We start from the raw sequence: 27873 nt of genomic DNA on the forward strand, positions 1-27873 counted from the left end.
TTTAACCATTAAATTTTTTCTATTTTTCTCTTTTTAGGTGAGTGAGAAAAACCTACAATTATTTGCTGGTATCATGTGTTAATTTTCCCAAAAGGAGTTTAACAAGAAAAGGTAAAATTAAAAATAACAAAAGAAAAACTTTAAAGAGTTTTTAAAATATAAAGAAAAGAACGAAAACAGCTGTTATTCCTTTAATAAAATAGAAGATTTAAAACAAATTTCCTCCAAAATAACGAAATTTAACAAAAAGTACCCTTTAAACTAAAAAATTCACTTAAATTTCAGGAAAAATTCGCGTTAAATCCTTTAAAAATACCTTTAAATCAAAAAGTACTTTTTTGGTACTTTTTTCAAATTTACTCAAAATGTGTGGAAATAATATAATTATACTAGGAAACCTCAAAAATACTTACAAAAACGTTTAAAATAAGTTTTTTTATAAAAAGTACTTTTTTTGGTACTTTTTTAAAAATTTACTAAATTTGTTAAAATTTTTAAAAAAGTACCAAAAAAGTACTTTTCAGTTTATTAGTATTTTATATTTATTTAATTGTTTTCAACAGTTTTATATGATTTTTTTAACATTTTAGTAAATTTTTAGAAAAGTACCAAAAAAAAGTACTTTTTATAAAAAAACTAATTTTAAACTTTTTTGTAAGTATTTTTGAGGTTTTCTAGTATAATTATGTTATTTCCACACATTTTGTGTAAATTTGAAAAAAAGTACCAAAAAAGTACTTTTTCATTTAAGGGTATTTTTAAAGGAATTTAAGTGAATTTGAAATTTTTTTATTTTAAAGCATAAAAAGGGCACAATTTTGTTAAGCTGTTGGGTAATTTTTGTTAAATTTCGCCCCATATTTGGTTAAAATTTTTTTTTGGTACTTTTTTAAAAATTTTAACAAAATCCTTTAAAAATACCTTTAAATGAAAAAGTACTTTTTTGGCACATTTTTCAAATTTCCTCAAAATGTGTGGAAATAACATAATTATACTAGGAAACCTTAAAAACACTTTCAAAAACGTTTAAATTAAGTTTTTTTTTTTATAAAAAGTACTTTTTTAGTACTTTTCTAAAAATTTACTAAAATGTTAAAAAAAAATCATACAAAACTGTTTAAAACAATAAAATAAATATAAAATACTAATAAACTGAAAAGTAACTTTTTTAGTACTTTTTTAAAAATTTTAACAAAATATGGGGCGAAATTTAACAAAAAGTAACCAACAGCTTAACAAAATTGTGCCCTTTTTATCCTTTAAAATAAAAAAATTTCAAATTCACATAAATTCCTTTAAAAATACCCTTAAATCAAAAAGTACTTTTTTTGGTACTTTTTTCAAATTTACTCAAAATGTGTGGAAATAACATAATTATACTAGGAAACCTTAAAAAAAAATTTCAAAAACGTTTTAATTAAGTTTTTTTATAAAAAGTACTTTTTTTTTGGTACTTTTCTAAAAATTGACTAAAAAGTTAAAAAAAATCATATAAAACTGTTGAAAACAATAAAATAAATATAAAATTCTAATAAACTAAAAAGTACTTTTTTGGTACTTTTTTAAAAATTTAAACAAAATATGGGGCGAAATTTAACAAAAAGTACCCAACAGCTTAACAAAATTGTGACCTTTTTATGCTTTAAAATAAAAAAATTTCAAATTCACCTAAATTCCTTTAAAATACCTTTAAATCAAAAAGTGCTTTTTTGGTACTTTTTTCAAATTTACTCAAAATGTGTGGAAATAACATAATTATACTAGGAATCCTCAGAAATACTTACAAAAACGTTTAAATTAAGTTTTTTTATAAAAAGTACTTTTTTTGTACCTTTCTAAAAATTGACTAAAATGTAAAAAAAAAATCATATAAAAACAATTAAATAAATATAAAATACTAATAAACTGAAAAGTACTTGTTTGGTACTTTTTTACAAATTTTAACAAAATCCTTTAAAAATACCCTTAAATGAAAAAGTACTTTTTTGGTACTTTTTTCAAATTTACTCAAAATGTGTGGAAATAACATAATTTTACTAGGAAACCTTAAAAAAACTTTCAAAAACGTTTAAAATAAAATTTTTTATAAAAAGTACTTTTTTTGGTACTTTTCTAAAAATTGACTAAAATGTTAAAAAAATCATATAAAACTGTTGAAAACAATTAAATAAATATAAAATACTAATAAACTGAAAAGTACTTTTTTTGGCACTTTTTTAAAAATTTTAACAAAATATGGGGCGAAATTTAACAAAAAGTACCCAATAGCTTAACAAAAAAGGATAAAAATATCCTTTAAAATAAAAAAAATCAAATTCACTTAAATTCCTTTAAAAATACCCTTAAATGAAAAAGTACTTTTTTGGTACATTTTTCAAATTTACTCAAAATGTGTGGAAATAACATAATTATACTAGGAATCCTCAAAAATAATTACAAAAACGTTTAAATTAAGTTTTTTTATAAAAAGTACTTTTTTTGGTACTTTTCTAAAAATTGAATAAAATGTTAAAAAAAATCATATAAAACTGTTGAAAACAATAAAATAAATATAAAATACTAATAAAGTAGAAAGTACTTTTTTGGTACTTTTTAAAATTTTGAACAAAATAAGGGGAAATAATATAATAAAATCAGAAAACTTTTGGTATTCTAAATATTCACCCCTTTTGTCCCATAATCTCAGAAAATGTGTCCCAAAAATTTTCTTGATTTCCACAAATATTTTTCTTCTATTACAAATATGTCTATACTAATTGCAACAACTTCATCTTTTCCCTCTTTTCTTTGCAATTCTGAAGAATACAATTATGCCATAAATTCTTTGTAATTTTTATCTCTCTATATCGTTTCCAACAAATCTTGTCTGGTTTATTTGACCTAAAAGTGTTAATTTATGTCATAAATAGGAAAAAAACAGTACTAGTCGTCTAATTAAAATGGCAATTGTTTTAACAGGAAATTTCTAATTAAAGAAAGAAATTCTATTATTTGCAGATATAAAAAAAATGATTTGGAGAATGCCAAGTAAATCATGAAAAGAAGCAGAAATGTGGTTTCAGGGAATAAATTGTATAAATAATAAAAAACCAATAGACTATAGCATAATCTAAAGTTTAAACTAGGGCTTAACTATAGTTTGAACTAACGTATTGCTAATATTCTTAAATGTAGGCAGGACTAAAGTCTGAACAATAGTCTTGAATATAGTCTGAACTATAGTCTAAACAAAAGACTTGGTAATAGTCTGAAATAAAGTCTTGATTATAGTCTGAACTATAGTCTAAACTATAGTCCTGACTACAGTCTAAACTATAGTCCTGACTATAGTCTAAACTATAGTCCTGACTATAGTCTAAACTATAGTACTGACTATAGTCTTGACTATAGTCTAAACTATAGTCTATACTATAGTCTAAACTATAGTCTTGACTATAGTGTAAACTATAGTCTTGACTATAGTGTAAACTATAGTCTTGACTATAGTGTAAACTATAGTCTAAACTATAGTCTTGACTATAGTCTAAACTTTAGTCTTGACTATGGTCTGAACTATAGTCTTGACTATAGTCTTAACTATAGTCTTAACTATAGTCCTAACTATAGTCTTAACTATAGTCTTGACTATAGTCTTAACTATAGTCTTGACTATAGTCTAAACTATAGTCTTGACTATAGTGTAAACTATAGTCTTGACTATAGTCTTAACTATAGTCTTGACTATAGTCTTAACTATAGTCTTGACTATAGTCTTAACTATAGTCTTGACTATAGTGTAAACTATAGTCTTGACAATAGTGTAAACTATAGTCTAAACTATAGTCTTGACTATAGTCTAAACTTTAGTCTTGACTATGGTCTGAACTATAGTCTTGACTATAGTCTTAACTATAGTCTTAACTATAGACCTAACTACAGTCTTAACTATAGTCTTGACTATAGTCTTAACTATAGTCTTAACTATAGTCTTGACTATAGTCTAAACTATAGTCTTGACTATAGTCTAAACTATAGTCTTGACTATAGTCTTAATTATAGTCTTGACTATAGTGTTAACTATAGTCTTGACTATAGTCTGAAATAAAGTCGTGACTATAGTCTTAATTATAGTCTTGACTATAGTCTAAACTATAGTCATGACTATAGAAACTATAGTCATGACTATAGAAACTATAGTCTTGACTATGGTCTAAACTATAGTCTTGACTATAGTCTAAACTATAGTCTTGACTATAATCTAAACTATAGCCTTGACTATAGTCTTAACTATAGTCATCACTATAGTCTAAACTATAGTCTTGACTATAGTCTAAACTATGGTCTTGACTATAGTCTAACCTGTAGTCTTGATTATAGTCTGAACTATAGTCTTAATTATAATCTTAACTATAATCAGAACTATAACATTGATTATAGTTTAAACTGTGGTCTTGACTATAGTCAAAACTATAGTCTTAACTGTAGTCTGAACTATAGTATTGACTACTGTCTTGACTATAATCCGAACTTTATTCAGTAATATAGTTTTTATTACAATCTTGACTATATTCTTGAGTACAATCTGAACTATGGTCTGAATTATAGTCTTGACTATAGTCTAAGCAATATTTTGAACTATAGTCTAAACTATAGTCTTGCCTATAGTCTAAACTAGAGTATTGACTGTAATCGGAACTATATTCGGAATTAGAGTCTTATGTATAGTCTAAACTATTGACTTAACTATATTCTAAACAGTCTAAACTATGGTCTAAACTATAGTTTAACCTATAGTATTAACTATATTCTATACTATGGTCTTTACTATAGTCTAAACTATAGTCAAAACTATAGTCAAAACTCTAGTTAAAACTATAGTCTAAACTATAGTCCAAACTATAGTCTTGACTATAGTCTAAACTATAGTCTTGACTATAGTCTGAACTATTGTTTTGACCAAAGTCTGAATTATAGTCTTGACTAAAGTTTGAACTATAGTCTTGACTGTAGTCTTAACTTGACTATAGCCTTGACTATAGTCTTAACTATAGCCTTATCTATAGTCTTGACCATAGTATGAACAATAGTCTGCACTATTACTTAACTTTAGCTTTGACTAAAGTGTTGACTGTAGTCTGAAACATAGTTTTGACTATAGTCTGAACTTTACTTCTGACTATATTCTCATCTATAATCAGAACTATGCCCATGTCTGCAGACTTAAATATAGTCCTGATTATAGTCTAAACTGTAGTGTAAGCCATATTCTCTACTATAATCTGAACTTTAATTTAAACTATAATCCGAATTGTTAATTATAGTCTGGAAAAATAGTTTAGACTGTAGTCTGGAATATCTGGCTATAGTCTAGTCTATATTCCGGACTATAGTCAGGACTATAGTTTAGCCTATATTCTGAACAGTAGTTTAGTCTATATTCTCGACAGCAGTTTAGTTTATAGTCTGGACTATTTATAGTCAAGGATGTAGCCTGAACAATGGTAAGTACTATAGATTGAACTGTAGTCAATACTGTTGTCTGGACTCTGTATAAGAGTCTATACTACTTATATACTGAACTTTGTTCTGAACTAGAGTATGGACAATAGTCTAGTCCGTAGTCTGAAAAAAAAAGTTCAGAAATATAGTTTGTTGTACAATCTGAACTTTTTAATTTAAATTTCCAAAAAATTTTTAAAATTATATAATTTTTTTCTTTTAAGCTTAGAATCTTGCTTTTATTCCCTTTTTCTATATTACTATTTTCTTTTGAACTTACTTTTTTTTTTTTGTTCTAAAGGATTTACATATAAAGTAATATTTTAAATTACGACCAATACGCCTGAATAAACAATAGTTAGTTGATATACATACATTTAGAAAAAGTAACCCACAATATTTGAAATAAATTTTCTTTAACAAAAACCCTCCTTCTTAGACCCTTTCCCCGAAAAAATCTTCTATACAGTAGCCAGTCAGCCAGCATATCAAATAAAAGTAAAATACATAATCAATGAATGTAAATCATTATTTTCTTATTTATATCAATAGAATTGTCTTTTGCACAAATGGAATAAAATCGAATAGATATGGTATTATTTATCTGCAGCTACTATTGCCAAAGAAAAAAAAAACGAAATGGAATGGAATTGTATAATAATAAAAATCACCCTTTTGTAAGAGGTGTAATAAGCAGTGTAAGGTTGCTGCTGTTGGGTGGTGTTAGAAGTAAAGAAAAGATAACAGAGAACAAACTAAAAGAAATACTTGTTAAAACTTAATCCTTTTTTTATGCTTTTTTTCTACGCAATTTCATGTATTGTCTGGCTATTATACAAAAATATCTTACGTTTTTTTTTTTGACAAACTTACAAAAAGATATATATATATTTTTTTTTGGGCTAAAGCTATACAAAAGGAAACAGCTTACAAAATGGTGTTGAAAAAAAAGTAGTCACAGTAGTGACAAAAGTATGAAAGAATACTAGCAAAAGGAAACAAAAACGTATTATAGTTAAATAGTATTTACGTTAAGTAGAATATATAATATGCTCCAAAGATAAGAACTAACAGAAAAGCAAGCTTAAGAAAAAAAAAATAATTTTTGTTATACCTTCTACTTTTCTTTATTTCTTAAGATTTAGCAAAGCTGAAAACAAAAAGGAAAAATTAGTAAAAAAAATTAAATTTAAAGAAAATGCTTATATATTTTTGAAAAGGAAATGTTGCGGTTTTGTGTTTTAAAGTTTTAGACAAAGGCAAAGGATAGTCCTAACTTTAGACTGAACTATAATCTGAGCTATAATCTGGAAAATAGGCTATACACTACAGACCGTTTTAAAACGGTCTGTAATCCAGACTATAAAGTCTATTCCAGTCTAGACTACAGACTAAACTATAGACTAGACTATAGACTAGACTATAGACTAGACTATAGACTAGACTATAGACTAGACTATAGACTAGACTATAGACTAGACTATAGACTAGACTATAGACTAGACTATAGACTAGACTATAGACTAGACTATAGAATAGACTATAGACTAGACTATAGACTAGTCTATAGACTAGACTATAGACTAGACTATAGACTAGACTATAGACTAGACTATAGACTAGACTATAGACTAGACTATAGACTAGACTATAGACTAGACTATAGACTAGACTATAGACTAGACTATAGACTAGACTATAGACTAGACTATAGACTAGACTATAGACTAGACTATAGACTAGACTATAGACTAGACTATAGACTAGACTATAGACTAGACTATAGACTAGACTATAGACTAGACTATAGACTAGACTATAGACTAGACTATAGACTAGACTATAGACTAGACTATAGAGACTATAGACTAGACTATAGACTAGACTATAGACTAGACTATAGACTAGACTATAGACTAGACTATAGACTAGACTATAGACTAGACTATAGACTAGACTATAGACTAGACTATAGACTAGACTATAGACTAGACTATAGACTAGACTATAGACTAGACTAGAGACTAGACTATAGACTAGACTATAGACTAGACTATAGACTAGACTAGAGACTAGACTATAGACTAGACTATAGACTAGACTATAGACTAGACTATAGACTAGACTATAGACTAGACTATAGACTAGACTATAGACTAGACTATAGACTAGACTATAGACTAGACTATAGATTAGACTATAGACTAGACTATAGACTAGACTATAGACTAGACTATAGACTAGACTATAGACTAGACTATAGACTAGAATATAGACTAGACTATAGACTAGACTATAGACTAGACTATAGAGTAGACTATAGACTAGACTATAGACTAGACTATAGACTAGACTATAGACTAGACTATAGACTAGACTATAGACTAGACTATAGACTAGACTATAGACTAGACTATAGACTAGACTATAGACTAGACTATAGACTAGACTATAGACTAGACTATAGACTAGACTATAGACTAGACTATAGACTAGACTATAGACTAGACTATAGACTAGACTATAGACTAGACTATAGACTAGACTATAGACTAGACTATAGAGTAGACTATAGACTAGACTATAGACTAGACTATAGACTAGACTATAGAGTAGACTATAGACTAGACTATAGACTAGACTATAGACTAGACTATAGACTAGACTATAGACTAGACTATAGACTAGACTATAGACTAGACTATAGACTAGACTATAGACTAGACTATAGACTAGACTATAGACTAGACTATAGACTAGACTATAGACTAGACTATAGACTAGACTATAGACTAGACTATAGACTAGACTATAGACTAGACTATAGACTAGACTATAGACTAGACTATAGACTAGACTATAGACTAGACTATAGACTAGACTATAGACTAGACTATAGACTAGACTATAGACTAGACTATAGACTAGACTATAGACTAGACTATAGACTAGACTATAGACTAGACTATAGACTACACTATAACAATTATCTAAAATGTCGTGGAGGTATTTTTCGATATCAAAAGGTACTGAACTATAATATGGAGTTTGATCTGCTTTATAATCTGGACTATGCTATGGACTTTGGTTTGAACTTTCATCGGGACTTTAGTCGGGAATCAAGTCTGGTTTATAGTCTATGCTATTGTTTAGGTTACAGTCTGGTCCATGGAATGTACAATAATCTAGAGTCTATGTTGAACTATAGCTACGACTATTGTCAATTCCATTGTCATTGTAAAGCTGCATCTGTAAAATTTCTTTATATGTTCCAAGGTTAAGTGTTAAACTAAACATGCATAACTTCTGGCAAGTAGGGTTCTCACATATTCCTCAATCACTGCAACTAATAAATGACAAGTGTTAAAATTTAACGAAATGACAGCAAAGAAAAAACAACAACCAAAGAAAATGAAGTAAACATACAAACACAAAAAAAAAATCCAATAATGTATTACAAGGTAATGGACAAAATCATTTTTTTCTTAAAATTTATTACCTACCACAGAGTATCATTTATCGGTTTCAAGAGCAGCAGTCCCGGGCCAAAGTGGTGGTTGATGATGGATTTTGATTGACTGTTTGATAGTTGATGTATGACTAAAACACATAAATGAAACTTTTGCAACAAGCACTTAATGAGAAATCTTTGTTTCGTTGGTAAGAGTCCATTATAGAGGTTTTGGTGATTTGTTATTGGAATTTTGCGCATTTGTTGTTGTTGTTTTTTTTTTTTTGCTGCTACTTAATGTAAAACGCATTAATGCAATGTTTATGGAAATGTCAGTTTAACAACAATGACATGTCTTCTTAAAAAGTGACATCTTTCAAAATAATAAAAATAGCATTTTCGAAAAAAAAGGGGGAACTTTAAGCGAAACAATACAAATTTTGAAATTGTTTCATTATAAAGCAAAAACTAATACCCAGATTTGCACTCAAACTCAAAACATAATGAATTTTTTTAAAGATTTTTTTTAATTTTAAAATAAACTCACCCCTGAAGTATATAAATTATAAAAATCTACGTTCTTGTTTGAGTTTCCTTGTTCCAGTACTTTTTTTTTTTTTTTTTTGATGTCGAGTGGCTGTTGTATCTTTCTGCCTGCAGAATATATATTATATTGTATCTGTGTGTTATTATAGTTGTCTGTCTAAACAATTTAATTATAATGTTTTGTCTATGTGTGGGAATTTTTCCATATGTCACTACACTCTAACTCTCATCTCTGTCATGCTATTAAAAATTTTCTTAATATTATTATTATTATTATTATTTTTATATACATTGTTTAAGAACAGAAAAAAATATATATATTTATGGGGTTAAATTTAAATAAATATTGTTTTTTTCTCGAATTTAATTTGAACAAAAGAGACATGTTGTTAATTGTGGGTTATAATTATTATCGGGGCCGTCTAGGGCGTATTTACTTAGATGATTGTTTTTAAAATCACATTAAAAATAATTTAATAGTAAAGAAAAAAGAACAGCGACAACTAAGAAATCATAAAAATTAAAGATTTTCTCACTATAATTAAAACGCCGAAAACAGTGTTCGATATTCAGCTGTAACTAGTCTAACATGAGGCGATGAGCGGCATGCTTAGCTGCTAAATGTTTCTCCGCTCTATACTACTATAGCATGATAATCAGACTAGAGATCGCAAGATATTTTCTCTATCAATTGAGATAGTCAAGTATATTGGACGATCCACTATCTTAAATAATAGAGGGAGAGACTTTTTCTCTCTTTGCTGCATGATCCTCTGACTAGCGATCGTAAGAGCTTTTCTTGGGCTATCAATAACATTGAAGGATCAATTCCCTTATACAAATATAGAATGAATTTTTAGCTTATTTGTTCTCTTTTAGCATGATCCTCTTTGTTTCTTTGATAAGAGGGAAAGACCAGTTCTCTCTTTATTCATTTGCAACATGATCCTCTGATTAGGGATCGTAAGAGCTTTTCTTAGGCTATCAATAACATTGAACGATCAATTCCCTTATACAAATATAGGTTGCTTTTTTAGCTTCTTTGTTCTCTTTTAGCATGAACCTCTTTATTTCTTTAATAGGAGTCCATTATAGAGGGAGGGAGTTTTTCCCTCTTTACTCATTTCGCAGCATGATCCTCTGACTAGGGATCGTAAGAGCTTTTCTAGGGCTGGCAATAACGTTGAACAATCAATTCCCTTATACAAATTTAGCTTATTTGTTCTCTTTTAGCATGATCCTCAGATTAGCGATCATGATCGTTTACATTTTTAACAGATCGTAGGGTTATTTATGTTATGATTGATAATTACGCTGGACGATTAACTATGTAATATTACTAGAGTGAGCGTTTTTAGATGTCTAGTTTCTCTTCTTTATTCTACAATCATTAGGCTAGTGATCGTAAGAGCTTTTCTCTGGCTGTCAAGAGCAATGGACGATTAACATCCTGTATTTTCACTGTTCTCTCTAACATGATAATCATATTAGAGATCATTTGATAATTTTCAGATTCAACAACTTTTCTCTGTTTGTCAAGAACCGATCAATAACTCGTATCTTCTTGGTTCTCCCTTTGTATGATAATCATATTAGAGATCATGTTTATTTTCACATTTAACAGATCGTAAGGTAAGTTCTTCTTTGACAATCAAGTACAATGCAAGATCAACAATCTAATATATTAGAGAAGATTTTAGATGTTTTGTTTTTCCTCTCAGGAAATTAGGAAACATTTTTAGCCATTTACTTTCTTCTTCTTGGTTTTTCCTTAGCATGATCCTAGGGGTCATGATGACTAGGGATGATGTTATTATTCTGTGATAGTTGGCTACTGTGGAAGATCATCATTCTCATACTTATACTACAAAAAGCGTTTTAGACCTCCAGTTTCTTCTCTTCATTCAACTGCAGCACGATCCACAGACTAGCGATCGAGGAGAACAATATTTTCTCTCTATTCTAATGTAGCGTGATTTCCAAGCTAACGATCGTAAACGCTATTCTCTGTCGGATGATCAATGTGCTTATATAATTGACAGTGTTTCTTTCTTCACCCTTAGCATAATCTTCACATTCATTTTCGAATTCAACAGATCGTAGGGTAGGTTCGTCTTTGACAGTCAAGTACAATGTATGATCTATCATCTAATAGATTTTAGATTTATTGTATTTCCTCTCAATTTTAATGAAGCACGACCCCTCATTAGGGAGTCATTTAGTTTATTTTCTTTGTTCTCCCTTAGCAAGATCCTTAGATTAGGGATCGTGTCATTTTACTTTGATAGTCGGATACTGTAGACGATCAACTTTTTAATATTCCCATTCTCAGACTAGGGATCGTAGGAGAACAATTTTACTCTCTATTCTAATGTAGCGAGATTTCCAGTCTAAATATCGTAAACGCTCTTTTCTGGCAGACAAAAGCATTGGACTACCAATAAGCTTATATAATTGACAGAGCTTTTTTGTTCTCCCTTAGCATAATTCTAAAATAAAAGATGACGTTCGTTTTCGCTTTCCACAGATCGGCGGACAAACTCTTTAAGTGTAATATGTGGTCTTGTGAAGTCCTAAAATCAATATCAGTTTTGAATCCGAGGGTCAGTTGTGATCACATGCGATCCTATAGTTTAACATAGAGACAAAATGATAACCGATATGTACACCAGGGGATCATGATAAAGGAATCCTAGAAGGAATCTTATGCCTATCTCTCTTAATATGGGTAGTACTTAGATAATCCTAGAGTAATCTTGAATGTTGTTTAAATCTGTCCCTTAGTTAATAAATCGATTTGCAGCGAGGGCTTTCAATAGGTTTGGTTGACCAACTTTCATAATTTTCAATTCTATTTTTAGCACAAATTTATTGACTTGAAATAAATCTTTAACGTAGAGCTCAATATGAGTGATGGCGTTATTTAGACCAGAAGATTTTAAACCACTTAAATGTGCACATAATCTTTCACATATACTTTAACAAAAAAATGCATACAAAATTTACATCATGTGTAAGAAGACTGTCAACAATGTTTTCTTTTTACAACCCTTATTATTTTCATACGTTCTTTTTTCCACTTCTGTAGTGATAATTCCCATTTTAAATGATAAAACTACTTAACTACTACTTTTAGCATTTGCTATAGCTTGTCTGTCTTTCCGTCCGTCTGTCTGTCCGTCCTTCCATCTGTCTGTCTGTTAAGTACATACTCTTTTAGCAGTTTCGGTAATGTTGTTGTTTTTGCTGTTGTGAGAGCGTAAATATTTGTGAAATGTCAAAGTGACAAGTGAAATGTGATTGTTTATATAGAAAATGATTTTAATGTAAATACTTGTAGTGAGTAGTAGTAGTAAAGTCGCAATAAAAGCCTAAAAGAATCTTATAATGGAAAATAATGATTGATGTTTGCTTTTTTAAGAGAAAAGGGAACAGGGGGGAGGTTGAAAAAATAATGAAAATTTTCTAAAATTAAACATTAAAGACAAAAGTCTCCTTAATTTGAAATTTAGTTTAACAAATCTGTTATATTTAGTAAACATTTGTGTACTATTCAATTTCCATTAAAATTCAATTAATTATTTTTGCTTATATTACAAAATTTCCTTTTGTTTACTTTTAATATTTATTTATAATTACCTAAATCTAATAACCTAATTTAAAAGGTAATTTTCCAAAAATTTTCTTATTTACTTGTCTGTTAAAATAAACAAATTTTCTTAATTAATGTGTCTTAAGTCAATTTGAAAACAAGAAATTTTATTAATTACTGTTTTCCTTAACAAACAATAACAAAAAAAAATTTGTATGGTGTTAAAAGCAGCTTATCACTTCTTAACACAAAATGATAAAGAATTATTTAAATAGAATTTTTTTCTTTAAAAGAATAAATCAAGAAACAATATATAACAATGACCTCTTAAGTTATCGCCAGTTGAAACTTAAAGCCAGCCCTAGTTAGACAACTACAAAAAACAAAATTGTATAAATAAAACAAATTGCTATAATTAGTTTAAGAAAAGAAAAAAATCCAAAATAATCTAAAAAATAAGATCTTTTCTTGTAAACAATTTAAATAATAACAGTAAGTCCAAGTAGTTATGGTTGCAACAAAAGCAAGTGTGATAAATTAATAACAAATTTACAACAAATTATCTTTCAAAAGTAAAATTTTTTAAAAGATATAACAAAACCATAATACAAACCACAAACGATCTAAACCTAACAATTTAACACTAAAACACATAAGAATACAACACCAGAGAAAGAAAGAAAGCATCAAAAACAGCGAAATATTTTCAAATCCGTAGTTGTGGTCGCAATTGTAATCCAACGTCTAAATGTTAAGATTACAATTGTAACTAGAGTAAGTGTTTGAGTGAAAAGAAAACTGTATTACTAAAGTTTTTTTTCTTATTGAATCCATAAAAAGCAGCAGATACATGTAGTTAAACTCTCACATAAATTAAGTCTTTTTACAAAAAGCTTTAGACAACAAGAGAGACAGAGATAGAGAGAGAGAGTGTAAAAACTGGAATTATAAACAAACAAAGAAAAAAGTGAAACATGTATTAGCAAGCACCAAATAAAGGGAAAACAAATACCAAACCATAGACTAGACTATAGACTAGACTATAGACTAGACTATAGACTAGACTATAGACTAGACTATAGACTAGACTATAGACTAGACTATAGACTAGACTATAGACTAGACTATAGACTAGACTATAGACTAGACTATAGACTAGACTATAGACTAGACTATAGACTAGACTATAGACTAGACTATAGACTAGACTATAGACTAGACTATAGACTAGACCATAGACTAGACTATAGACTAGACTATAGACTAGACTATAGACTAGACTATAGACTAGACTATAGACTAGACTATAGACTAGACTATAGACTAGACTAGACTATAGACTAGACTATAGACTAGACTATAGACTAGACTATAGACTAGACTATAGACTAGACTATAGACTAGACTATAGACTAGACTATAGACTAGACTATAGACTAGACTATAGACTAGACTATAGACTAGACTATAGACTAGACTATAGACTAGACTAGACTATAGACTAGACTATAGACTAGACTATAGACTAGACTATAGACTAGATATAGACTAGACTATAGACTAGACTATAGACTATACTATAGACTAGACTATAGACTAGACTATAGACTAGACTATAGACTAGACTATAGACTAGACTACAGACTAGACTACAGACTAGACTATAGACTAGACTACAGACTAGACTATAGACTAGACTATAGACTAGACTATAGACTAGACCATAGACCAGACTATAGACTAGACTATAGACTAGACTATAGACTAGACTATAGACTAGACTATAGACTAGAGTATAGACTAGAGTATAGACTAGACTATAGACTAGACTATAGACTAGACTATAGACTAGACTATAGACTAGACTATAGACTAGACTATAGTCTAGACTATAGACTAGACTATAGTCTAGACTATAGACTAGACAATAGACTAGACTATAGACTAGACTATAGACTAGACTACAGACTAGACTATAGACTAGACTACAGACTAGACTATAGACTAGACTATAGACTAGACTAGACTATAGACTAGACTATAGACTAGACTATAGACTAGACTATAGACTAGACTATAGACTTGACTATAGACTAGACTATAGACTAGACTATAGACTAGACTATAGACTAGACTATATACTAGACTATAGACTAAACTATAGACTAAACTATAGACTAAACTATAGACTAAACTATAGACTGAACTATAGACTAAACTATAGACTAAACTATAGACTAAAGTATAGACTAGACTATAAACTAAACCATAGACTAAACTATAGGCTAGACTATAGACTAAACTATAGACTAGACTATAGACAGTTCTGTTCTAGTTCTGTATTAGTTCTAGTCAGTCTGTTCTAGTTCTGTTCTAGTTCTGTTCTAGTTCTGTTCTAGTTCTGTTCTAGTTCTGTTCTAGTTCTGTTCTAGTTCTGTTCTAGTTCTGTTCTAGTTCTGTCTAGTTCTGTTCTAGTTCTGTTCTAGTTCTGTTCTAGTTCTGTTCTAGTTCTGTTCTAGTTCTGTTCTAGTTCTGTTCTAGTTCTGTTCTAGTTCTGTTCTAGTTCTGTTCCGTTCTGTTCCATTTTGATAATTTTGTGGGACCAGCCTTGTATTTATGTTTAGTTTACTAGTATTTTTTGTTCGTATTCATTCAATTTTAATACACGATTTATACACAACAAACACGCAATTTTTTATTGTTATTGTTGCTTTATATAAAATAAGCAAAAAACATACAAAATATGAGTATAATGGACAAAGTTTTACGCTTAATATGCTGCATTCATTAGAGTCTGTTTATCAAAATCTATTTATTATTGTTATTATTCCCACAGTGGTGGAGCGGGCAGCAGCGTTGACTTTTGTCAATTGTGTATGATTGTCATTATGTTGATAAACGTTTGACAGGCTTAACAAAAAAACAATCAAACACTCACCCAAACCTAATAATCTTGGAGCTATAGAGTCTATGATATTAATGATTTACAAGAGACCTAGAGAATGAAAAAATGTCTTAATTTATGCGGGCTTTATAGTGTTTGTTTGTATTTTGTGTGTGTGTATGTTTTTTTAGACAGTGTGCAAGTGATTAATACAAATGATTGTTGGCTGTTTGCGCTTAAATTTTTTATAATTTTGTTTTTGTTGATGTTTATTTGCTACATCTTAACTAATGATTAAATATCTTGTAAAAATTGTTCTTTTTTTTTCATTTGTTTATTTAGTTTGTTTGTCGATGAAATTGATTTATTTAGAGAGATTTTCTTGTCCACTTGCCAAAGTGATTAATTTGTTTAAGTTAATTTACACGGATTTATTTTGAAGAAACTATAGCTGCAGTTAGTGAAATGTAACTGTCATATAGCATAGTGAAAGGAAAATACATGAAAATACCAAAGAAATAAATAATATTCTGAAAAATACACTTTTAAAGATATTCGCGAATATTCTCAGCTCTTGAGAAATTCGCGATATTTTGTAAAATTAAAGATTAAAGTTTAAAATTTTATGGAAAATTTAAATTTATTTAACATAAATGCAATTTTATTTATAAGCACTGTTTTAATTATAACTTTATAAAGTTTTGTCTTAAAATTAAAAATTTTCATATAATTATAAAATGTTCTGCTAAAATTGATTTTAACTACTAAACTACTACCAATTATAATAATACTTTACCACATTTACCACAACTTATCACAAGCTTAAAATTTCTCCCCTTTCCCTCCTATTCCTGTACCTTTTCTAACTTTAAAAATATTCCTCCCTTTGCGGTCAACACAAACGATTTCTCGTCATATTCCAATGGCACTGGTGTTTTGGGCGATAAAGTAAAATTGAAATTTTTCAATAGCAAAGCTAAACCAATCATAGCCTGCATTTTACCAAATCTTAGGCCTATGCAATTACGTGGTCCCTCACCAAATGGCAGCCAAGACATTGAATGTCTTTTGGCAATTTCTTCTTGTGTGAAACGTTCGGGTATAAATTCTGAGGGATTGGGGTAAATATCCGGATCATGATGTATGGCATCTATGGGTATAATGATAACCATTCCTTTTTCGATGGTATGGGGAGAGTTGGGTACTTTGTAATCGTTGAGAGCTTTACGCATGGTGATGGAAGCGATGGAGTATTTTCGCATGGTTTCTGAAAGAAGAGAGAAGTATTTAAGAATATATTATAGATCAGACTAAAGACCAGAATATAGACCAGATTATAGAGGACTTTATCCCAAATCATAGAATATAGATCAGAGTATAGATCAAACTATAGACTAAACTACAGACCGGAGTACAGAGCAGACTATACACCAGACTATAGGACGAATTATATACCAGATTATAGACCAAGCTATAGAAAAAACTATAGACCAGACAGTAGTCCAGACTATAGGCCATATTGTATACCATATCAAGCTATAGAAGATACTATACACCTGACAGTAGTCCAGATTATAAACCAGACTATAGACTAGATTATAGACCAAGCTAACAGACTATAGACCAACCGACTATAGAACAGTCTATAGTTCACACTAGGCCGGACAATAGATCAGCTTATAGTCTAAATTATAGACCAGACTATAGATCAGAATATAGATCTGTACATGGACTATCGATTGGACTGTAGACTAGACTATAGACCAGAATGTAGATCTCATTATAGAACATATTATAGGAAAGACTATATTCCAGGTTATAAACCAGAATATAGACAAGACTACAGACCCTACTATAGACCAGACTATAAGCCAGACTATAGACCAGACTACAGGCCAGACTATAAACCAGACTATAGACCAGACTATAGACCAGACTATAGACCAGACTATAGACCAGACTATAGACCAGACTATAGACCAGACTATAGACCAGACTATAGACCAGACTATAGACCAGACTATAGACCAGACTAAAGATCGGACTATAGACCCTTCCATAGACTAGATTATAGACCGGACAATAGAACAGCTTATAGTCGAGAGTACAGACCACACTATTTACCAGATTATAGGCCAGACTTTAGAGCAGTCTATAGGCCTGACTATAGACCAGTATATAGACCAGCTTATAGACCCAAATATCGGCCGGACTTCAGAAAAGAATGTAGATCAGAATAAGGACCAGAAAATATATTAGATTATAGACCAGAGTATTGGTCCGACTGTATTATGGACTTGACTATATACTTTCCAATATATCATTAAAAATATCTTACCAAATAATACTTGCTGCAGATACTTCAGTTCCTTAACTCCTTCATACGTCAACTCATTATTATATTTCTTCAGAACATCATTAATCTCCCGCCGTGCCTTCTTTTGAATATGCTGATTCACTGCCATTTCATATAAAGCAAAACCCATGGTACTGGAACTAGTCTCGAAACCGGCCAAAAAGAAAACAAACGCCTGAGCAGCTATTTCCTCCAAAGACAAACCCTCGGTATCATTGCGATTTTTCAATTCAATTAATAAATTCATAAAATCATTTTTATGAATCTTTTCACGTTCCCTATACTCCACCGTTTGTTTGACAACATTCATCATAAAGTCCGTAACATCTTGAGGAGCCAAGGCTATGCCCAATTTACGGGCGAGATGGGGATAAGCTTGAGCAAAGGAAAATACTAGACGGCCATGACGACGTGTGGTAAAAGCTTTTTTACCCATTAAACGAAATTGAGTATTAGGATCTTTTAGGCTGTTGCAGTCTAAACCGAAAGCACAGGAACCTATGACATCGGTGGTAAAACGAGCCAATAGCTCGCGTATTTCCAAACCTTCTTCTGTATTATTATTGTTCTCCAACAGCTGAGAGAGTACTTGCACAAACCTCTGACCCACTTCTACTACACAGGGAAACATAAATCTCATTTTACCCGAGGTAAAAGTGGGAGTCAATTTTGCTCTCATTCTTTTCCATTTGGGACCATCCAAATTGAACAAATGGCCCGAGAGCGGATCATCTTTTTCATTGTAGTAATTGCCACGAGCAGCAAAATCATTAAAATCGGTTATTAACACCTGTTGTATCAGATTCAAATCCAATAGTATAACAGCTTTACGTAAACTCAAATAGAAACCACCAAACAAGGCCTTGCCCTTGAACTTTTGATAGAAATCGTAAAAGGGCTGCTTTAAAGGTTGCGTTTTGCCCACTTGATGCATATTGCCCAAGAATATATTGGGTTTTTCGTAGACCACATTACGTTGCTCAAAATAGCTGTAATGTCGTCGTATCGCAAAATAGGCCAATGTTATTAAGGCCAACAATATTAACAAAAATTCCATGATATGTTTGTGCTTTCTGCGGACTTCTAGTCGACTGCAGTTGTTGTTTAGAACGAGAACTTGAGTGAACTAAACTGTGTAGAGAAAGCGGAGATGGTTTTTGTTGTGAGTTGCAAAAATACAAAAATCAGAACAAAACACTAAAGATTAGAGAATGTAAACGTAAAAAAGCAAGAGAAGTGATCGTAAATTATAAAACCGAGTTGCCAGGTTTTTAATTAATATAAAATTTTACAAAGTTCTTTAAATATTTAGGCAAACTTTTGATGTTGTAAAATCTTGAAAATATTTAATTAAAGCTTTTTTATAACAACGATCTAACTTTTTCAAAATGATCTTTTTCGAAATACATTTTACAAACTGGCAACCCTGTTCTGATATCTTTCGTACTAAGCTTTATTATTATCAATTTCTGTTATTCTCTCTTACGCTCTTTTTGTTGTAATTATCTCTTTTATCTTTTTTTTAATTGCATTTATATACTTTTTCCAACGACCTTTCTGCTTTATCGTCGGCCAGCTGATGATGATGCTTTCGTCATTAATTCATTTAAAAGCTTTAATTATGCATTACATTTTGTTGTTGTTGTTTTATTGTCAACTCACTGTGTGTTTTATTTTATTTTTATTTAATTCTATATCATTTAACCAAGCGTCTAAGATAAACTAACTAGATAGATAGTATTCAGTTATTTGTAATGCAAATGTTCTTGCTGTGTCATCGAGACTAGACATAAATAATTATTCCATAAAAATACTTAAATATAAATATTACTGTAACAGTTATTAAGCCTTTAATATCTGATAAGTTTGCGTTTTAAAGTACAAAGGTTTCACAGAAAAGGGTATTTTTTTTAAATTTTTAAAAGTTTTTTTTTTTTGAGGATTATATAAATTTATAATTTAGTGATAAAATGATGATTGAAAAATGTAACGTTTCTTGTAGTTAGTCATCTGATAACGAGTAAGAAATAAAAGAATATGTATGACTATAGTCATAGCTATAGAATAGACTAAACATAGTCCAGACGTTAGATAAGAAAATAGTCCTGACTATAGACTAAACAACAGACACGAATATAGTTCAGACTATAATCCAGACTAAAGACTAAACTATAGTACAGACCAAAGATTAGACTATAGTCCAGACTATAGACTAGACTACAGATCAGACTATAGTCCAGACTATAGACTAGACTACAGACCAGACTATAGTCCAGAAAATAGACTAGACTATAGTTCAGACTATAGACTAGATTATAGTCCAGTCTATAGACAAAACTAAAACTAGGATATAGCACAGACTATAGACTAGACTATAGTACAGACTATTGACTCTATTCCAGACAACAGACTAGAGCATAGTCTGGACTATAGACTAGACTATAGTCCAGATTATAGACTAGACTATTAATTACACTATATAACAAACTATAGACCAGACTATAGTCCAGACTATACACTAGACTATAGTCCATACTATACTTCAAACTATAGACTAGAGTATAGTCCAGACTATAGACTAGACTATAGTCCAGACTATAGACTAGACTATATCCAGACTATAGTCCAGACTATAGACTACACTATAGTCCGGACTATAGACTACACCATAGTACTATAGACTAGACTATAGGCCGGACTATAGACTGGACTATAGTATGGACTATAGTCTAGTCTATAGTATGGACTATATTCTAGACTATAGTCCGGGCTATAGACTAGACTATAGTCCGGACTATAGACTAGACTATAGTCCAGACTATAGACTAGAATATAGTCCATACTATAGACTAGACTATAGTCCATACTATAGACTAGACTATAGACAAGACTATAACCTAGACTATAGTCCTTACTATAGACTAGTCTAAAGTTTAGACTATAGTCTAGACTATAGTATACTCTATGGTCAGGACTATAGTCTAGCCTTTAGCCAGGACTATAGTCTAGTCAAAACTATAGTCTTAAGTCTTTAGTCTTCTAAGTTTTCGAATTTTAATTAATTTTTATTTCAAGTTTAAAAAAGCTTTGAAAATTTTAAAATCCCCTAACATTAACTTTAAGTGTGGACTATAGACTACACTATAGTCTGGACTATAGACTACACTATAGTCTGGACTATAGACTACACTATAGTCCAGACTATAGACTAAACTATAGTCAAGACTATAGACTAGACTACAGTCCAGACCATAGACTAGACTATAGTCCAGACTATAGACTACACTATAGGCTCGACTATAGACTAGACTATAGACTACACTATAGACTAGACTATAGTTCATACTATAAACTAGACTATAGACCAAACTATAGACTAGACTATAGTCCAGACTGTATACTAGACTATAGTTCAGACTATAGACTAGACTATATTTCAGACTATAGACTAGACTATAGTCCAGACTATAGACTAGACTATGAACTAGACTATAGTCCAGACTATAGACTAGTCTATAGTCCAGACTACAGACTAGACTATAGTCCAGACTATAGACTGGACTATAGTCCAGACTATAGACTAGACTATAGTCCAGACTATAGACTAGACTATAGTCCAGACTATAGACTAGACTATAGTCCAGACTATAGACTAGACTATAGTCCAGACTATAGACTAGACTATAGTCCAGACTATAGACTAGACTATAGTCCAGACTATAGACTAGACTGTAGTCCAGACTATAGACTAGACTATAGTCCAGACTATAGACTAGACTATAGTCCAGACTATAGACTAGACTATAGTCCAGACTATAGACTAGACTATAGTCCAGACTATAGACTAGACTATAGTCCAGACTATAGACTAGACTATAGTCCAGACTATAGACTAGACTATAGTCCAGACTATAGACTAGACTATAGTCCAGACTATAGACTAGACTATAGTCCAGACTATAGACTAGACTATAGTCCAGACTATAGACTAGACTATAGTCCAGACTATAGACTAGACTATAGTCCAGACTATAGACTAGACTATAGTCCAGACTATAGACTAGACTATAGTCCAGACTATAGACTAGACTATAGACTAGACTATAGACTAGACTATAGACTAGACTATAGACTAGACTATAGACTAGACTATAGACTAGACTATAATCCAGACTATAGACTAGACTATAGACTAGACTATAGACTAGACTATAGACTAGACTATAGTCCGGACTATAGACTAAACTATAGTCCAGACTATAGACTAGACTATAGTCTAGACTATTGACTAGACTATAGTCCGGGCTATAGACTAGACTATAGTCCGGACTATAGACTAGACTATAGTCCATACTATAGACTAGACTATAGTCCATACTATAGACTAGACTAGACTATAGACAAGACTATAACCTAGACTATAGTCCTTACTATAGACTAGTCTAAAGTTTAGACTATAGTCTAGACTATAGTCTAGCCTTTAGCCAGGACTATAGCCTAGTCAAAACTATAGTCTTAAGTCTTCTAAGTTTTCAAATTTTAATTAATTTTTATTTCAAGCTTAAAAAAGCTTTGAAAATTTTAAAATCCCCTAACATTAACTTTAAAAAATAATACATTTTTCCAGGTGAGTAACAATCATTCATTTCCCACTTAACACTGAAGGCAAATCTGACTACCTTACACACCACATACTAGCACCACATACTAGCCATCACTCTCCCTACCAACAACCAGGACATAGACCCATTATTTATATCTACTTTTTTACCTTTTTGACTTCTTTTTTTTTGTACTTAATGCTTTCTAACAAATGAATACTGACTGAATATGTATGTATATCCCCAACTCTAAACAAATAATGGTCATCTATTTACCAGTAAAACCCACAAAAAATAACAGAACTATAATACATGGTTTAAGTATTTAATACCGAGTTTGTTACCCTAATACCAGGGTTGGCTATTACTATTTCATGTTTGTTTTTCTATTAGATTTTTTTTGATTAACATAAGTAGAAAGGCAGCAGTTTAACATGAACCGAACCATACGTTTATTATCCTTAAACAAACATATATTTAACATGTTAGTAGATAAAATAAATGTATATTTCATCCTACTGACATCTGCCCTTTTCTTGTAGTTGTTTTTCTATATTTACAGGATTTCTTTTATTTTCTTCTTTTTTCTTCAAACTTTTCTGCTTGGTTAAATTTAAATTACCATGAATAGAACAGAAAAATATTCTGTTAAAAAAAACTCTTGTTAGTTGCTTAATTTAATAGAAAAAAATTTCAGCTTTTTTCATATAAACGGCCAATTTCCAAATAACAAAATTTCAATTTCAAAGGATATGAATATATGAGGGTTTTGATTAAAGCAGGCCGGAAAAAGGGATTTTTTTCTCTGAAAACAAATAATTTTATGAGGGTATTTATAATGTTTAATCAATTATAAGGCCAGTATGGTAGAAAAAAAAAACAACAACAATAACAACAAACAAAAACAAGGAAACTAATCATAAAAGGCATGAATAATTTAAATGAAAATTTAAAATTGGACTAGAAGTATACAAGGGGAAAAATTTAATTTAAGATGATAAACTTTAAGTTATAATGTGGTACTTTTTTAGAAAACAGGTCTAACATTGGCATATCTGCATCCAAATATATATCTGGTTCATTAGCTAGTCTTAAGCCTAGTCCAATCAATAGTTTAGTCTATAGTCTAGTCGAGCCTAGTCCAGTCTATAGTCTAGTCTATAGTCTAGTCTATAGTCTAGTCTATAGTCTAGTCTAGTAGTAGTCTAGTCTATAGTCTAGTCTAGTCTAGTCTATAGTCTAGTCTATAGTCTAGTCTATAGTCTAGTCTATAGTCTAGTCTATAGTCTAGTCTATAGTCTAGTCTATAGTCTTGTCTATAGTCTAGTCTATAGTCTAGTCTATAGTCTAGTCTATAGTCTAGTCTATAGTCTAGTCTATAGTCTAGTCTATAGTCTAGTCTAGTCTAGTCTATAGTCTAGTCTATAGTCTAGTCTATAGTCTAGTCTATAGTCTAGTCTATAGTCTAGTCTATAGTCTAGTCTATAGTCTAGTCTATAGTCTAGTCCATAGTCTAGTCTATAGTCTAGTCCTATCTAGTCTATAGTCTAGTCTATAGTCTAGTCTATAGTCTAGTCTATAGTCTAGTCTATAGTCTAGTCTATAGTCTAGTCTATAGTCTAGTCTATAGTCTAGTCTATAGTCTAGTCTATAGTCTAGTCTATAGTCTAGTCTATAGTCTAGTCTATAGTCTAGTCTATAGTCTAGTCTATAGTCTAGTCTATAGTCTAGTCTATAGTCTAGTCTATAGTCTAGTCTATAGTCTAGTCTATAGTCTAGTCTATAGTCTAGTCTATAGTCTAGTCTATAGTCTAGTCTATAGTCTAGTCTATAGTCTAGTCTATAGTCTAGTCTGTAGTCTAGTCTATAGTCTAGTCTATAGTCTAGTCTATAGTCTAGTGTATAGTCTAGTCTATAGTCTAGTCTATAGTCTAGTCTATAGTCTAGTCTATAGTCTAGTCCATAGTCTAGTCTATAGTCTAGTCTATAGTCTAGTCTATAGTCTAGTCTATAGTCTAGTCTATAGTCCAGTCTATAGTCTAGTCTATGGTCTAGTCTATAGTCTAGTCTATAATCTAGTCTATAGTCTAGTCTATAGTCTAGTCTATAGTCTAGTCTATAATCTAGTCTATAGTCTAGTCTATAGTCTAGTCTATAATCTAGTCTATAGTCTAGTCTATAGTCTAGTCTATAGTCTAGTCTATAGTCTAGTCTATAGTCTAGTCTATAGTCTAGTCTATAGTCTAGTCTATAGTCTAGTCTATAGTCTAGTCTATAGTCTAGTCTATAGTCTAGTCTATAGTCTAGTCTATAGTCTAGTCTATAGTCTAGTCTATAGTCTAGTCTATAGTCTAGTCTATAGTCTAGTCTATAGTCTAGTCTATAGTCTAGTCTATAGTCTAGTCTATAGTCTAGTCTATAGTCTAGTCTAGAATCTAGTCTATAGTCTAGTCTATAGTCTAGTCTATAGTCTAGTCTATAGTCTAGTCTATAGTCTATATAGTCTAGTCTATAGTCTAGTCTATAGTCTAGTCTATAGTCTAGTCTATAGTCTAGTCTATAGTCTAGTCTATAGTCTAGTCTATAGTCTAGTCTATAGTCTAGTCTATAGTCTAGTCTATAGTCTAGTCTATAGTCTAGTCTATAGTCTAGTCTATAGTCTAGTCTATAGTCTAGTCTATAGTCTAGTCTATAGTCTAGTCTATAGTCTAGTCTATAGTCTAGTCTATAGTCTAGTCTATAGTCTAGTCTATAGTAGTCTATAGTCTAGTCTATAGTCTAGTCTATAGTCTAGTCTATAGTCTAGTCTATAGTCTAGTCTATAGTCTAGTCTATAGTCTAGTATAGTCTAGTCTATAGTCTAGTCTATAGTCTATAGTCTAGTCTAGTCTATAGTCTAGTCTATAGTCTAGTCTATAGTCTAGTCTATAGTCTAGTCTATAGTCTAGTCTATAGTCTAGTCTATAGTCTAGTCTATAGTCTAGTCTAGTCTATAGTCTAGTCTATAGTCTAGTCTATAGTCTAGTCTATAGTCTAGTCTATAGTCTAGTCTATAGTCTAGTCTATAGTCTAGTCTATAGTCTAGTCTATAGTCTAGTCTATAGTCTAGTCTATAGTCTAGTCTATAGTCTAGTCTATAGTCTAGTCTATAGTCTAGTCTATAGTCTAGTCTATAGTCTAGTCTATAATCTAGTCTATAGTCTAGTCTATAGTCTAGTCTATAGTCTAGTCTATAGTCTAGTCTATAGTCTAGTCTATAGTCTAGTCTATAGTCTAGTCTATAGTCTAGTCTATAGTCTAGTCTATAGTCTAGTCTATAGTCTAGTCTATAGTCTAGTCTATAGTCTAGTCTATAGTCTAGTCTATAGTCTAATCTATAGTCTAGTCTATAGTCTAGTCTATAGTCTAGTCTATAGTCTAGTCTATAGTCTAGTCTATAGTCTAGTCTATAGTCTAGTCTATAGTCTAGTCTATAGTCTAGTCTAGTCTATAGTCTAGTCTATAGTCTAGTCTATAGTCTAGTCTATAGTCTAGTCTGTAGTCTAGTCTATAGTCTAGTCTATAGGCTAGTCTATAGTCTAGTCTAAAGTAAAGTCTATAGTCTAGTCTACAGTCTAGTCTATAGTCTAGTCTAGTCTAGTCTAGTCTAGTCTATAGTCTAGTCTATAGTCTAGTCTATAGTCCAGTCTATAGTCTAGTCTATAGTCTAGTCTTTAGTCTAGTCTATAGTCCAGTCTATAGTCTAGTCTATAGTCTGGTCTATAGTCTAGTCTATAGTCTAGTCTATAGTCTAGTCTATAGTCTAGTCTATAGTCTAGTCTATAGTCTAGTCTATAGTCTAGTCTATAGTCTAGTCTATAGTCTAGTCTATACTCTAGTCAATAGTCTAGTCTACAGTCTAGTCTACAGTCTAGTCTATTGTTTAGTCTATTGTCTAGTCTACAGTCTAGTCTACAGTCTAGTCTATTGTCTAGTCTATTGTCTAGTCTATATTGAAGTCTATATTGTAGTCTATATTCTAGTCTATATTCTAGTCTATATTCAAGTCTATAGTATAGTCTATAAAATAGTCTATAGTCTAGTCAATAGTCTAGTCTATAGTCTTATCTATGATCTTGCCAATAGTCCAGTCAATAATATTTAGTGTAGACTAGTCTATTGTCTAATATGTACACTAGTCTATAGTCTAGTCTATATATAGCCTAGTCTATTGTCTAATCAATAGTCTAGTTTATTGTCTAGTCTGTGGTCTATTGTATAGTATATACTCTAGTCTATTTTAAGAAAAAAAATTTCTTTATTCCTTATTTAACTACAATTTTCTATTTTATACTTTACTATTATTGTATTTAAATATTTATTCTCAAACTGTTTATAGTTCTGTGGCCAACGTCCATTAAGTTTATTTTGTCTGCCCTACTGTCTGTCTGTCTATATTTTAAGACCAACTATTAAAACCCTAATAAAACATTTACCACTTTAACATTGTATATTCAAAACCTAACCCTTCCTCTTGTAATGAAGTAAATAACACATTTTGCGGTTTTTCTTAAGAAACAAGAGCTTTTCATGTAAAATATTTACTTGGCTTTGTTGGGCGAGAAAAAAGTATTGGGTTAGTAGGCGTTTATTGTTAAAGGCTCAGATGTCAGTTGTTGTAACCACAGATATGTTGCTAAATTTAAGTTTAAATTTAACAATAAGTTAAATACAAATGAATAATGAAGTGTAGAACTTTAGCAACAGAAATTTAATTAAAATTTAATACATTTATGTAGTAAATATTTAAGTTTTTTGAAATTGTAAAGATATTGTTAACAATTTAAACAAAAATTCATAGAAATTTATTTTTATCAAAAAAAAAAATGTTTTTGTTGAAAAAGAAAAAAAGGGTTTTATTATCCTTTTTCTGTTAGTTGATATAGCCTCTAACGGTGTTTAGTTATGTATGCTGGTTATCCCTTT

The 27873-nt window shown here is 30.4% G+C and overlaps 2 protein-coding genes across 2 annotated transcripts in view; one reads left to right on the forward strand and one right to left on the reverse strand.

Annotated features, from left to right (window-relative positions):
* Nucleotides 1–37: 37 nt before the first annotated feature.
* LOC119605012 (slit homolog 1 protein) overlaps nucleotides 38–27873 on the forward strand; it is a 119287-nt gene continuing 91451 nt past the window's right edge. Inside the window, 1 exon segment of the mRNA XM_037957944.1 lies at nucleotides 38–111. The gene's annotated coding sequence lies outside the window, so the exon portion shown is untranslated.
* Nucleotides 16591–19434, reverse strand: LOC119605013 (cytochrome P450 6a8-like). Its single transcript, XM_037957945.1, has 2 exons — nucleotides 18290–19434; nucleotides 16591–17218 (listed from the first exon to the last, which is right to left on the reverse strand). Exons 1-2 carry the CDS (start codon nucleotides 19362–19364, stop codon nucleotides 16797–16799), a joined length of 1497 nt encoding a protein of 498 aa, XP_037813873.1. The 5' UTR covers nucleotides 19365–19434; the 3' UTR covers nucleotides 16591–16796.

The sequence above is a fragment of the Lucilia sericata genome, unplaced genomic scaffold, assembly GCF_015586225.1.
Source record: "Lucilia sericata isolate MDLA Ls3-8-SP2 unplaced genomic scaffold, ASM1558622v1 Contig000451F_arrow, whole genome shotgun sequence".
Lineage (NCBI taxonomy): Eukaryota > Metazoa > Arthropoda > Insecta > Diptera > Calliphoridae > Lucilia > Lucilia sericata.

Excerpts from the sequence above, each read along its gene's own strand:
- LOC119605013 (XM_037957945.1), bottom strand. The coding sequence starts at position 19,364 with ATGGAATTTTTGTTAATATTGTTGGCCTTAATAACATTGGCCTATTTT. Across the intron at positions 17,219-18,289 it reads TCTGCAGCAAGTATTATTTG|AAACCATGCGAAAATACTCC; the intron begins GTAAGATATTTT and ends CTCTTCTTTCAG.